This window comes from Drosophila gunungcola, unplaced genomic scaffold (genome assembly GCF_025200985.1).
Source record: "Drosophila gunungcola strain Sukarami unplaced genomic scaffold, Dgunungcola_SK_2 000072F, whole genome shotgun sequence".
Taxonomy (NCBI): Eukaryota; Metazoa; Arthropoda; class Insecta; order Diptera; family Drosophilidae; genus Drosophila; species Drosophila gunungcola.
Window position 1 is genome coordinate 352,161 of NW_026453235.1, and position 13,624 is coordinate 365,784.

Genomic DNA, 13,624 nt, shown 5'->3' on the forward strand with positions numbered 1-13,624 from the left:
AAATTACTCACCCCGACACGTAATGCCAGTTTAAACACATTTATTCATCAAAGGCAACAGTACGTATGAGTGATAAACTTTTAATCGAATCAGTTTTCCAAAAATTCCTTCAGGTTTGCCTCAAATGCAGCAAAGCGCCTTTCATAAGCGGGTTAGAGTAGGATGCTAACATTTTTATACACATTTGGACCACCCTAGTGTACATACTAACTAAAAATGTTGAAGATATGAAGTGAACTTTGAGTTTGCCCAAGCGATATAAGTTTATGAATCCAACTTGGCTATATATCTGTGTATCGTAATAGTTTGCATTTGCAGTTTCATTTTCTGTGTTGCACTTTGTTAAATTTTCAGCTCGAGAAAAAAATGAACACGCATTGTACATGTTAATGCAAACTTTGTAGAGTTACTAGAAACTTATATAGTTTTTTTTGGCTCTTCGTCATGCGTTTGCTATCAAGAATCAAGAAGTGAAACAATTTATTTGCTTAACATGAAACACAACAAACGCATCAAGGTAGTAAATTACCTTATGAGTAATGAAATATGTCAACCGAGCTAGATGAAACTATGCTTTGTCTTTCTGTGGCTTCCCAAATAGCTAGGAATTTCTCTGGTATCACTCAGGCCGCAATAAAAATCGGATTTCCCCGCGCCGAGTGGAATCAATTTTCCCTGCTGCCCGCGGCACAGTTCTCACTTTGCAATCCGGTCGGGGCTTGTGTTTGTGCACATTAGCTGCTGGCTGGGGGCAAATATCCGGAGGATACAAGCGCAGCAGGCCACTGCTTAATCCGCTCCTTCCATTCTGAGCCCCGTGTTCTGTGTTCCGTACTCTGTGTTCTGTACTCTGTACTCTGTATCTTGTGTGCTGCATCCTGTATGCAGTATCCTGTATTCTGTATCCTGTATCCTGTATCCTGTATCTTGTATCCTGTGCTCCGATCCCATCCGTAGGCGCTGAGGAGTCGGGCGCGGAAGCAGCGGGCGGCCAGAAAGCCACACCTCTCGGAACTGACGGGCGGCAGCGTCATCGAGAACATCGCCCAGACCCGTCGGCTGGCGGAGACGGCCCTGGACAGCAGTCGGCACGCCAGCAGGATCCTGCCGGACGAGGCGGCCACCAACACGGCCAGCGGCTCCAACGAGGAGGAGGACGAGAACGCCATCTCGCCGGACATCGACGACTGCCACGTCATCGTGAACGACAAGTCTACCGAGTTCATGCTGGCCACCGTCGTCGAGGAGACGGGCAAGTGAGTAGTCATTCTGGGTCCGGGGTGGGTCTGTGGTGGGTCTGTGGTGGGTCTGTGGTGGGACTGGGGTGGGTCCGACCCTCTGGGGACCTCTTTTGGCGGCTGCTGATTGCCCCGGAACACAAACACGTTACGGAGGTACAGATATGCATGTGCATACACAAAAAAAAAACATGCTTAAAACTCTGCCAACCTACACATAAATACAAAACTTAAAGTTTTGTTTTAATAAGTGTGTCCCAATAATAAACTACAGACAGTGTTAAAGTATAAGAGCTGAAATAAAACTAAATAATAACTTTTTAGTTTTATTGCTATACCAAAGAGTCTAAAACTGTAGTCTAAGGTCTTATTTTTAAGACACATATGTTTCATTTTATATACCGTCGTGGTATTAAATAAATCTCATTTGAATGAGAAATTTTTCATGTGACAATAGTTCAGTTTCTGTGACAACTTGTTTTGGGTGTTCAAAATATAGGTAATTGCCTTGAAAACAGTAGAACAAATGTTAAAAGGGCACTGAAATATGGCAATTGTCCAACAAAATTGTTACTTAACTATTTAAGCCGTGGTAGCTGTTTTGCTAATTTTTATTATTATTTATTATATTTATTAATATCAAAGTTATTTATATACACTTACATTTCACAGCTTGCACTTTAAATCGATACCAAAGAATGATTTTTTTTTGAGAAACATTTGTAAACATAAAGTCAGCATTGAAAGTCACATTGATTTCTAAACACTCTAACCACTAAACATAAAGTTTAGACAATTGTCTATTAGAATATGTAATCTAAATAAGGATAAATTATTTTTAAACAATAAATATAAAACAACAAAAGAAATGAAATAAAATAAAAGTTTTCTGCTAGTAATAAAATTTTATGAACCAAAAAATTAAATAACACAGTGCATGAAAATGTTGAAATAGTAAAGTATCAATTTTTCTATGTTGATTTTACAAATGGTTTTTTTCTGTGTGTATGTGCCACTTGTAACGCACGTGTGCGGCGCATGAAAATCAGCAACTTTTAGCCAAACTGACTGCAAAACTCCGTCGGTTCGGGCTGGGGCTATCTGCGATGGCCCCGGAAAAGTTCGGAGCTCAGCAGATTCGATGCCGCAACTTGCAGACTGGCAACCCTGGCAACCCTGGCACGTGCCTCAAACACGTAATAGATAAGCCTGTTTCTGCTGAGTGGTCGCGACTGCACCTCGAACTGCCTTCCAGACGAACCGTTCCGAGCCGGGGAAAACTGTCAATCGGCCATGGCGCCACTCGATTGCCGACATAAAAGAGGCACTTTCAATGGCCGCGCTGCACTTTCAATCAGGCCCTGCCAAAAAGACCCCTCTGTAATCATCGACATCCGAAGCCGCCATTAAGTGCGAGCGTTAAGCGCAGCCAATTAGCATCATGATGGCCTGCTTAATCCAATAAGGACATGAAATGAAACCATTAATGACAGACTGGATGCACAAAGAGACCGAAACGAAACGGGATGGCTATGCGGATGGGTAAGGGTATGGGTATGGGTATGGGTATGGGTATGGGTATGGGTATGGGTATGGGTATGGGTATGGGTATGGGTATGGGTATGGGTATGGGTATGGGTATGGGTATTGGTATCGGTATCGGTATGGGTGGAAGACCGCACAACTTTTCCGCCAAAGAAATCACAGCCAGTGCCAGGGAAAAATAATTCTGAATAATTCAATTAATTCGTCACTTTATTAAAACTCAATCTAGCCTTTAATTGACGTTGCTTCCCTTCTCTCCGTCTTTTCTGTCCCTCATCAACGTCGGGATCGATTGATTGATTGATTGATTGCCGTGGCTCCTTCAAACGGAAAATGGAAAATGCAAAATGGAAAATGGAAAATGGAAAATGCAAAATGGAAAATGGCAAACTGAATACTGAATACTGAAAACCAACTCCAACCGCACTCGCAGCAGCGTTGTGGCCCAGATCACCACTCAGCCGCAGCTGGTCGTCGCCGATCCGAATGGTAATCATGATTCTGGTTATGCAGCCTCAAACGTTGACGATGTCCTTGCAGGCGTGGCGCCCGCCTCCGCCTCTGCCGCCACATCCGCAGCTCCGCGGAGCAGCGGCTCGCCGCCGGACAGTCCGCTGCCCAGTGGCGCCACCCTCCAGCGGTCCAGCGTCAGCAGCCAGCGGCGCACCGCCGCCGACGACTCGCCGAAGCGCGGCGAGCCGGCCCTCAGGTCAGTCGGGGTCGATAACTCCAGGTATTTGGCATTCAGCTCTGTGGCCTGCTACCCCGTATAGTTGGCTTAGTAGCTAGGCTAGTTGGTAGTCCCGAAATCCCCTTTCCTATCCCCCGCCCCCCACTCAATGTAATCGCCAGCATCTATTTCAGATATTATATATAAACATTCTTAAAGGCCGATTTCTCAATGTGATGTTATGTTTTAACTTGGAGCTCATTTTCTGTTACAGTTTTTCAGACTGAAAAGTTTTCAGTGTTCATTTTCCTTTTTATTTAATATGACTGAGTATTAACTTTCTCTCACAGATTACAAACTTAACATTAACCTTAATCAGACGTTGAGAAATTCTGTTTAGACAAAAACACACTTTGTTTCCAAATTCCTCAAGTTCTTATTTGGCAATATAGTTAATATTTATTTTTCAATTTGACTTAGTTTTAACTTCCTCTCACAGAATACAAACTTAACATTAACCTTAACCAGACGTTGAGAAATTCAGTTAAGACAAAAACACAACTAGTTAAAACGGTGGAAATTTTACAATAAACTGTTTGTCTTCAAATATTTGCAGTTTATATTTAGCCCACAATATTATTTTTTTTAAATAGAACAATAATACAAATAGTTTAGTATAATTTACCGAGCGGACCTAAAATGGTTAGCATTCCCTTAAATGTACAAAAAGAAAATGATTGTCCGAGATGCGAAGAAAATCTCTATTATCAATTTCACTATTGTACTGCAAGGTTAGATTTCAACCGAATTTAGCTGAAAAAGATTTCTGTGTCACTCCGATTAACGCGATTATTTACTTATTATTCAATAGCATTTTCATAATATTGATTGGTCCCCTTCGGCCCCAGCACTTATATAGCTTGAACCCTAGCACCTATTCTTCGCACTTTCCATGCCGAAACCGCATATGGCAGTCCGGCAGTCCAGCAGTCCGGCAATCCGAAAATAGTGTTTTAATAGCGTAGTTTACCGCCTCAAGATTGCGTTTTTATTCCGATTCCGGCCCCGCTCTTCCGTTTGCAGCGTCGCCATGAAGCCATTGTCCTTTGTCCGCTACGGGGTGCAGGAGGCCATGACTTTGGCACGCAACGACTCAACGCTATCGACTACATCGAAAACGTCCTCGCGTAAGGATAAGAAGAACTCGCAGGCGTCAAGGTGAGTAACGGCGTCCGTCGCCCCTAATTACAGTTATTAGTTTGGCTTTTCTGCTGGCCAGGTAATGAGATCTCCCTCCCCTTCACTACACACACACATAAACTTTCACCTTTCACCCCCTCTCTCTCACTCTCTCTTACCGGAAAATGCAATACACGATGGCCTTTTACGATGGCGTGTCCGTAGATTCACGATATACAAGGTGCACAAGGCCTCGAAAAAGAAACGCGAAAAATCGTCGGCCAAAAAGGAACGCAAGGCCACCAAGACACTGGCCATTGTTTTGGGTAAGTTCAACAGCAGGGCCTGCCCTAAATTTGCATGCATACTTGTCTGTTTAACTGCTTGTCTGCTTGTCTGCTTAACTCAACCTCAAACTCAACCTCAACCTCAACCTCAACCACAAACACAACCACAATCGCAACCTCGACAAACAGGTGTCTTCCTGTTCTGCTGGCTGCCGTTCTTCAGCTGCAACATCATGGACGCCATGTGCGCCAAGTTCAAGAAAGACTGCCGACCGGGGCTCACGGCCTACATGATGACCACCTGGCTGGGCTACATCAACAGCTTCGTGAACCCGGTGATCTACACGATATTCAACCCCGAGTTTCGCAAGGCCTTCAAGAAGATCATGCACATGGGGTGATTGAAAACGCCGAGCAGATCAACAGCAACAGTAACAGCAATCATGCGAACAGCAATAGCAAATGGATGGATTGGAATGGAATTGAGGGATTGGATGGGCAAAGTGTGCCAAATGCAAGCCATCGATGCACAAGAGGTCTCAACTGGCATCCGACATTGGGCTTAGCCTTAAGCTTAAGTTTCGTTTCGTTTCGTTCGTTGGGCTCTCCACTAGCGTTAAGGATCAGCTACTTATGTAAATAGATCTGTATATACCTCTAATCGGATAGGCCTATATTTGGAGTGGAGCGGATTACAAGCTGTAGGCTAGGTACAATTTTAAACAATTACTTTAAGCGAACCCCAAACTAGCGATGTAGTCAACACACGAGACACGACCCACAGCAAACACAAGCGATTAGCATTCCCGAGTAGCCGTAAGATTCGCTTTAACAGGATAACGTAGTGTTTTTTGAGGGCTGCCCTTCCCCCCAAAACCTATCACATATCACGGGCAGCCAGCTATCCCCACCCCACCACAGCACACAGAACCCTTCCGACTCCTCCGATTCCCAGCATATGATTAAGAGGTAAGAGTGTGAAAGAAATTCATATCCTTAGACGGGCCGACTTGCAGCTGACCCTTTGGGCTGGTTGCTTAATGCCGATGTTGCATGTTACATGTTCTCGGTGCATAGAGTTAGTTAGTTATCAATATGCTAAGGTAGCAAGCGGGGCCTCGAGGTCAGCGGCTCCCCCACCGACACATCACAGTCGAATGGTCCACGTTGGTTGATCTCCGGTGAAGTACTATACGACTTGCACACACACACACACCACACACACACACACATAGACACGAGCAGACACCATAAATCAAATGAGCCCCACAAATGAACACAATATCGAGGGGCGCTGACCCCGATGCCATCCCCGCTTACAGGGCACTTTTTCAGTTGGACTCTGAGTTCGTGTAAGTACTATATAGGAGCATTTAAAACATTTAAAGGTCGTACCTAGGCTAGTCACCTAAACTAGAGAGTATGTGTATGTTCATTAACCAGATGTATCAGATAGTACCAAGGGGGTTAGCAGTATGGGGATGGGGATGGGGATGGGGACTGGGATTGCCTGGATGCATAGCACCATCCTCCAGGAGAATCAGGGTATCTGGCGCAGAGGCTACCACGTTGCTAGAAGCAATAGCAGAGCTACCTACCATAGCAGATGTACTCATTGGTGTAAGCGTACGTGTATAGTGAAATATCAAAACTGAGTTTTGAAACACGGACCAAAGCATTCCACCTGCCGCGCAGGATAGTTGGACTGAGATTTCCCCGACTACCGCAGGCGGGGAGTGAAGGCGTTTGGTCCCTGCTTTCAACAGCCGTCCTCTTAACTGTTTCTATGTGACAAATAATTGATAGGTAATTACTCCTATGTGTGTAGTAGTTTGTAAAACGATTCCATTTATAATACGCCCTAAGCTCGGACTTAGTGTACTTAGGCGTAAACGGTGCCCAGCTCACATTTCCATTGGAACACCGTAGGAAACTCGAGGTCGAGGCCAAGCTCAACTGTTTTTATACTTTCCTATAAACTCCAATGCATATACGCGAGTATTTCGGTGTGCGTGTATTTGAGTGAGTGTGTGGGTGAGTGCTTTTTTTTCGGCTAGACTAGAGTTTTAGAGGGTAAGGCTAGGCTAAGACTACGGAAACAGTTTAACTTTCAGATCAGTGCAAAATGCTCCTAAGTTAAGTTCTTCCAAAGAAAACGCTTATTAATTATAGCTAATTGGTAAATTTGCAACTTGAACTAACTATTGATACGTACACCACACATACACACACACACACACACACACACACACACACACACACACACACGATTACTGTTGATTTATCGAAATTGTAGCCTGAGTTTCCAAGTCGTTGAATTGTTGTCTGTTATCGTTAATTTGTGAATGATATAGCATACTCTTAAGGATCCTCCGTGGCGAGGTCTCTCTACCGAAAAAGCATATATACGAGTTTGTAAAATAACTGAAATGGACATGGATACGGAAAAACTGAAATGAAAATGAAAATGAAAATGAAAACTATTTTAATGAAATGGGAAAATTTGTTTTTTTTTTCTAGAAAATTATGAGAGTTATTTACTAAATGAACCGTAGGGTAAGCTCTAAGAAAAGCAAACTATTTCAAAAATAATTATCATAGCTTACGGAAATAATAATAGCGAATAACAACAATAAAGTAATGAAACCAAAAAGGATGCGGAGCGGCCTAGACTGCGTCAGCATAAGAATACATAAAATAAATAAAGCAAAACTGAAAATATTTCAAGGCAAAACCCATCGCAAACTTTTTATTTCGATGGGAGAAAGTTTTGGTTCGGGGGTTGCTGGTAAGTTCACATATGCCCTTTTACTTTCACTTTCACTTTCACTTTCCCCTTTCCTTTATCTTTCTCTTTCCAGCTCTTCGCTCACCCACACATGCGTACACCAACATTTTATCGCACTTATATGAGCAGATAATAAAATTCCAATACGCATGAAAAGATATAAAAATACTTGCACAAGACAAACAAGTGGAACAATGGGGAGACCAATGGCTGGAACCAGTTCCGGTGGTTGGGGCTAGTAAAATCAATTCGAGAAGAAGCTCACGGCCGTCGCCACCTCTCAGGAAACCAAAAACCCAACTAAGAGCGTCTAAATAGATGAACTCACAGCGCCGGGAATGCGAATGGAGTCTGGGAGGGGGGATGGAAGTCGCAGGGCTCGAACACTCGTCATACTCTAATGGGTACTTAGTCAGTTAATCCCGTTGTCGGAGGACGCGAAGACACAGACCTACATAGTGTGGGAAATAAATGCGTATGGGAACGAACTGAAGTCCGCCTGTCTGCTGTCGGTTTCCTGATACGCCATGACCTCTTACACGGCAAAAAAAAACTGCTACTCATATTCATTAACGCTTACTTTACTCAAAAAAAATTAATTATTATAAGGTATCTATTTCCCAAGGCTTCGGACAATGGCGTAGGCAGAGGGATTGGGTAAAGAGATAAATCATATATATTTGTTGCCTCAAAATTAAACATGTACATTTTGAATGGTCAATACGTATAAACTAGTCAAAGGATTGGAAACATTTCCGACCATTAATGTACATATATTCTTGATAGAAGAGTTGGTAAGTTCGTCTGTCCTCCGGTTCCTAAGCAAACTAGACTCTCAGTAGTAAGGCTGTCTGGGTAAATCTTTTCCACAAGACTAGCTGCCACAGAAACAATCTTAAAAATAATTTAAAAAAAAATATATATCTTTTATGTTTTTAAACATATATGCATACAAATAAAAAAGGTAGTAAAAATGATTCGAGACACTTACTTTGTGTATTTATTTCGGCTGTCTTCCAGTTTTCAACATGTTTAGTTAAAAATGTAGATGCAATTCTTCGACAATAACACATTTCGATCTATGATAGGCATTACAATATGAAACATACCTAATTACTTTACATTAATGAATGTCTTATGGTTCTTATATGAAAGATCCGAAATTATATAGGAAAATAGTAAGAAAATGGGCAAAACTTGTTTAGCTTAATTCATGTTCGTGATATTATTGTTTTAACGATTTAAAATATAAAATTTTAATTAAATTTTAAAACCAATGGATATAGCTCCCATTGGAACGATCGACAAAATGTAATGGAAAATCGACATAGCTTCATTGTTATTAATCATATATTTTATGGATTTGTAATCTAGGGTGTATAAACGTTTGGTTTCTTCCTTGCCTTACATTTTGAATTCGATGCCAACTAAGCAAGCTCCTACTTTGTTTTTGCAACATTACCTCGCTCCTTAAAAACTTGTCTGTCATTTGGAGCCGATAACTATCACAAATTTCTTTCAATGGCACCCCGGCCGAATGCCAATTTGGTTTTCGCACAGGTCCTGCGTCCGCAGAGGCGTCATTGTCTTTGAGCAGTATCTTGGCCCGACCATAAATACAAATGTAAAAAGGGCAACCAGAGCCGACCCCTGACCTCCGCAGAAGCTCTTTGGAATTCCTGTCCGATGTGATATGGGTATAGGTGTGGGTGTGGATATGGGTGGTGTATTGTGGGGAAAGTTGTTTTCATTCGATTGTGTGTCTTCGGCTCTTCGACTGCTGGGGCGAGAGTTGTGTGCTCTATGTCCATAACTAATTCGAACTAAATGATGTAGTAAAGTGTTGAGGGAACACGGATACTCGGATACTTGGATACTTGGATACTTGGATACTCGGTTACTTGGATACTCGTGCCCAGAGGAATGGACACCAGTCAGCGGACAATCGGAGGATGCGTATGAAATGTTTTGCGTCTGGGGGCGATATCTTATCGTTACACACACTGGGTGGCGATAATTGACAGACCATTAACGTTTGGATTGCAAAAGCCAAAGTAAGACTGCACGGATACACGAGACACGAGAGATACTCGTTTAAATGGCCAGGTCCTGTCGTTAAGGCCATATGCCTTGTCTGTGGTACTTGCCAATGAGCAACAACAGGACTGCAAGTGGAGTGATCGAAACTCAGGACAAGGGCTACCCTTTTGAAACGCAGTTAAAGAGCAGCTGCCCCGTTGCCAGAACCACGATAGAGACCCGGGCCAGCCAATCAGTTCACTTGGGGTATTTCCCCCCTGGCCTCTCCCGCCAACAAGCCAAGCCCACTACGGCCTAACATCCGACCCGGAATGGAATTCTGGCAACCGGAAACTCTGCGGGGCAGGGTGAAAATCGGCAAATATGCACACGACCAGAAATAGTTTAAATACAAGGCCAAATATTAAAATGTGGAAGGGCCATTCCGGGACCTCGGGCGATGAGGTTAGTGCAATCAAGCATGCCTCCTCAGTGGATTACGGTCCCGTCCTGACCTGCCGTCGCTCCAACTTCACGGTCAATGACTTTTCGGTCTTCTGGCCAGCGGAAGATGAAAGGCGGCTTGAATTCAAAGGTTGACCAGCTATGAAGATGAATAAATTCACTGCCCAACATTTTTAATCGGGATACTTGTTGTCCTTCGTTATGTGTATTATTCACAATATTTATTTATACATTTTTTGTATGATACATTAACTATGAATGTACCTTCTTTTTAAAAACATGTTTTACACACTTTGAGTACAAGCCAGTAAAAGTTTAATCAATTTGTTTGATTTAATTAAATTTTAACAAAGCAATTTCTTTAATAATAAAATTGTCTTACTTTTTAGAAAAGGGTTCGCAAAGAAAGAAAGTTCGATTTAGGGCTTAACTTCTGCTTAAGTCACTCAAAGCCCTTACAAATAAGGGTTTTCCAGAGTACCGCAGTCGTCGAGTCATCGTCTGCTTCCTCCTCTGTTGGAATTGCCAATACAAATTTACTGTCATTTTAGCGATTTTCGTCCTGCTTGGCTGCCGCCAAGATCTATTCAATGGCTTGTCCTTGAAAACGTCTAGTATTCTCAATCAACTTTTCGGCTCGGCCCTCTTGCCTTTCTGCTCCATTGAGTTAAAATACTGAGCTAATGTTCAAATACTGTTCAAATACTATCTTACATTTTACTGGTGATCCATTGCTTTGCCGAGAGGTTTGGGGAGAGTCCATTTGGAGTGTGGGATGGGATAGTTGAGCACATTAAGCAGTTCAAAGTGGCTTGAGAGGTCCACTTTAACCTATTATCTGCACAAAAAAAATATTACTTTACTATTTGCAAAAATTTAATGTTATTTGTTTATTTTTACTGCCAATTAAAAAACTATTTAGCTTCAACAGCGAATACATTATTTCTCTCAAAAAATCATTCTTTGGTACCTCATTGTTTATGTTAAAAGTTAAACTATGAAAATTAAGTGTCGATTAATAGCTTCCTAACGAACTTAATGCAAAAATAATAATAAAATAACAATAGTTTAATAAAAAAAAAAAATCAGTAATAGTTGAAGAACTATTTTTATGGATAGTTGCTATTTTTCTGTGCACTTTAACATTTTATAGGTTCTTCTAATGTTTTCATGGCAATTACTTATGGGTTAGGAGAGTTTAAACCAGTATATATTAAATTATTTTATTATTATGTTTTTTGAATTTTTAATATATTTTTTATTTTGAAAAAAATAATTTTGATATATATTTTAAGTTACTTATTTAGTGAATAACTATAGGTTATTTTTGTTTAATTCTAAATTTTTTAACGGTCTTAAGTTGATTTGAAACTGGTTTAAAAAGTAGTAAATTCAAATATTTTGTATTTCATTTAAATATTTTTTGCTTTGTTTTTCAAAAATTACGTTTTTTTGTTATTTTATATATATATAAATATTACAATTTAAAAAACATTTCCAATTGACTATTTTGTTTGAATAGATTTTAATATTTGAACATGCCATTTTAGCTTAAACCATTTTTAACTGCAATAAAATGTATTTGAATCGAATGGGAACTATTTTATATCTTATATTTTCCACAATAATTAAAATATATTAATATTAAATCATGGAATTTAATATGCAAGTTATCCAAACAATAACATCCGACACAAATCCAATTATTGTCAACCAAACTCTTTGTCGGACTCTCTTAAATAATGATTATGTCTTTGTCCCTTGAATTTTTCAGCTTAAATATAAAATATTGATAATGATTACAAAGTAAAAGTTTAAAATGAAGAGTCTCGATGTAATGGGCTTAATAGGTTTAACACCAACACAAAACAATTACAATTTAATTATATTAAGTCAACAAATAACATCAAAATTATTTTGCAATTTATTTAATATATTGATTTAATGGTTAATTAATTATTACATACAACATTTTGAGTTCAGATATTTATTGGTACTAATCCAATCTTTAATATCAGTGTTCAAATGTTTTTTTCTGTTCCTGGGCAATTTCAGTCAGACCGATTGACGTCAAGGCAGCCTGGAGCAGAGCCGGCTCAAGTGTCAGTACCAAATCAAATCGAGTAGGAAATTATTTGTTGCTGTGTGCATTTTGGAAACTTGGAAGTTCCTAGCACATTTATCGTCGCTATAGCCAACCCAACGAAGGACCATAGCCGCATAATGGAGTTCGCCTTCGACATCCAGAACCTCTTTCCGCAGACGATCATCAGCGTGCAGGCTCACAACCTGCAGGTCGTGGCGCCGCAGCAGCCCCACCGCGGCATCCAGTCGCAACAGCGGGCGGTGCCACCCAGCTGCCGGCTGAGCCAGATCCTGGACTTAATGGGCCAGAGGTCGGCAGTGGCCCAGAAACTGAACCACCCGGTGACCTCCGCCGAGAAGCTGGTGGACACCGACCATGTGGTCTACCTGAAAGCGGACTCGGACGGCGCATCGGGACGCTGGGCGGTCTCCGGGCTGCTAAAGGTCGGCACCAAGGACCTCTACCTGTTCGACAAGGAGGGCTGCTGCCGCCGCGCGGACCGCACACCGGCCATCCTCGACTTCTACGTGACCGAGTCACGCCAGCGCCGTGGCGTGGGTAAGCAGCTCTTCCAGCGGATGCTCGACGACCAGGGCTGGACTGCCTGCAAGTGCTCCGTGGACCGGCCCTCCGACAAGATGCTCGCCTTCCTAAGCAAGCACTACGGCCTGGTACGCACCATTCCGCAGGGCAACAACTTTGTGATCTACGAGGGCTTCTTCGATGACGCCAAAGCCGCTAAGGATGCCAAGGATGCCAAGGACACCAGTGCCTGTCTCAGCCGCGGTCATTAGGTAACATACGACTTGGACCGACCTCGCCGAACTTTTAAGTCTGGGTTTGCCTCCCTCACAAAAACACAATATTTTGGCATGATTTTATAAATTGTTAATAAGTTTGTGTTAATAACTTTGGGTAAATATACAAAGTTTATGAATATTTTGAATAGGCCACATCTGAAGAAAATGGTGGAACATTACAGAATTTAATTCTTTAAATAATAATAAATTGATAAACATTAATATTTTTTAAAAAACACGTAATAAGAAACCCCGAAAACACTATAAAAATTGGTTTTAGAGAACAAAGGCAGAAGACTTTCAAGATATACCACTGCTAAATTGCATGCTTAAAAGAAAATTTATGAATTTAGAATTGTAGGATTTTGGTTAATTTTCTTCAATGCTATTTTCGGAAAAAAGTTAAGGAGTTACGTCGTAAAAATAACAAATCAAAATTTCAAATTTTTTGGAGATTAAGAAAGGGGTTATATCATAAAAATTAAAAAAAATTTTCCCGAAATTACAAATTTAGTTTTAAACGCAGATTTTTAGAGAAAACGGCAGA

General features: G+C 41.3%; 2 protein-coding genes across 2 annotated transcripts in view; both read left to right on the forward strand.

Annotated features, from left to right (window-relative positions):
- Positions 1-7,703, forward strand: part of LOC128264539 (dopamine D2-like receptor) — a 28,292-nt gene extending 20,589 nt beyond the window's left edge. Inside the window, exons 5-9 of the mRNA XM_053000070.1 lie at positions 958-1,256; positions 3,217-3,516; positions 4,537-4,671; positions 4,858-4,958; positions 5,109-7,703. Of these exons, the coding sequence (XP_052856030.1) occupies positions 958-1,256; positions 3,217-3,516; positions 4,537-4,671; positions 4,858-4,958; positions 5,109-5,320 (1,047 nt within the window). The 3' untranslated portion in view covers positions 5,321-7,703. The remainder of the gene's footprint in view (positions 1-957; positions 1,257-3,216; positions 3,517-4,536; positions 4,672-4,857; positions 4,959-5,108) is intronic.
- Positions 7,704-12,265: 4,562 nt separating this feature from the next.
- On the forward strand, positions 12,266-13,195 carry LOC128264540 (alpha-tubulin N-acetyltransferase 2). Its single transcript, XM_053000071.1, has one exon. The coding sequence runs from the start codon at positions 12,415-12,417 to the stop codon at positions 13,069-13,071; it is 657 nt and encodes a 218-aa protein (XP_052856031.1). The 5' UTR covers positions 12,266-12,414; the 3' UTR covers positions 13,072-13,195.
- Positions 13,196-13,624: the final 429 nt, after the last annotated feature.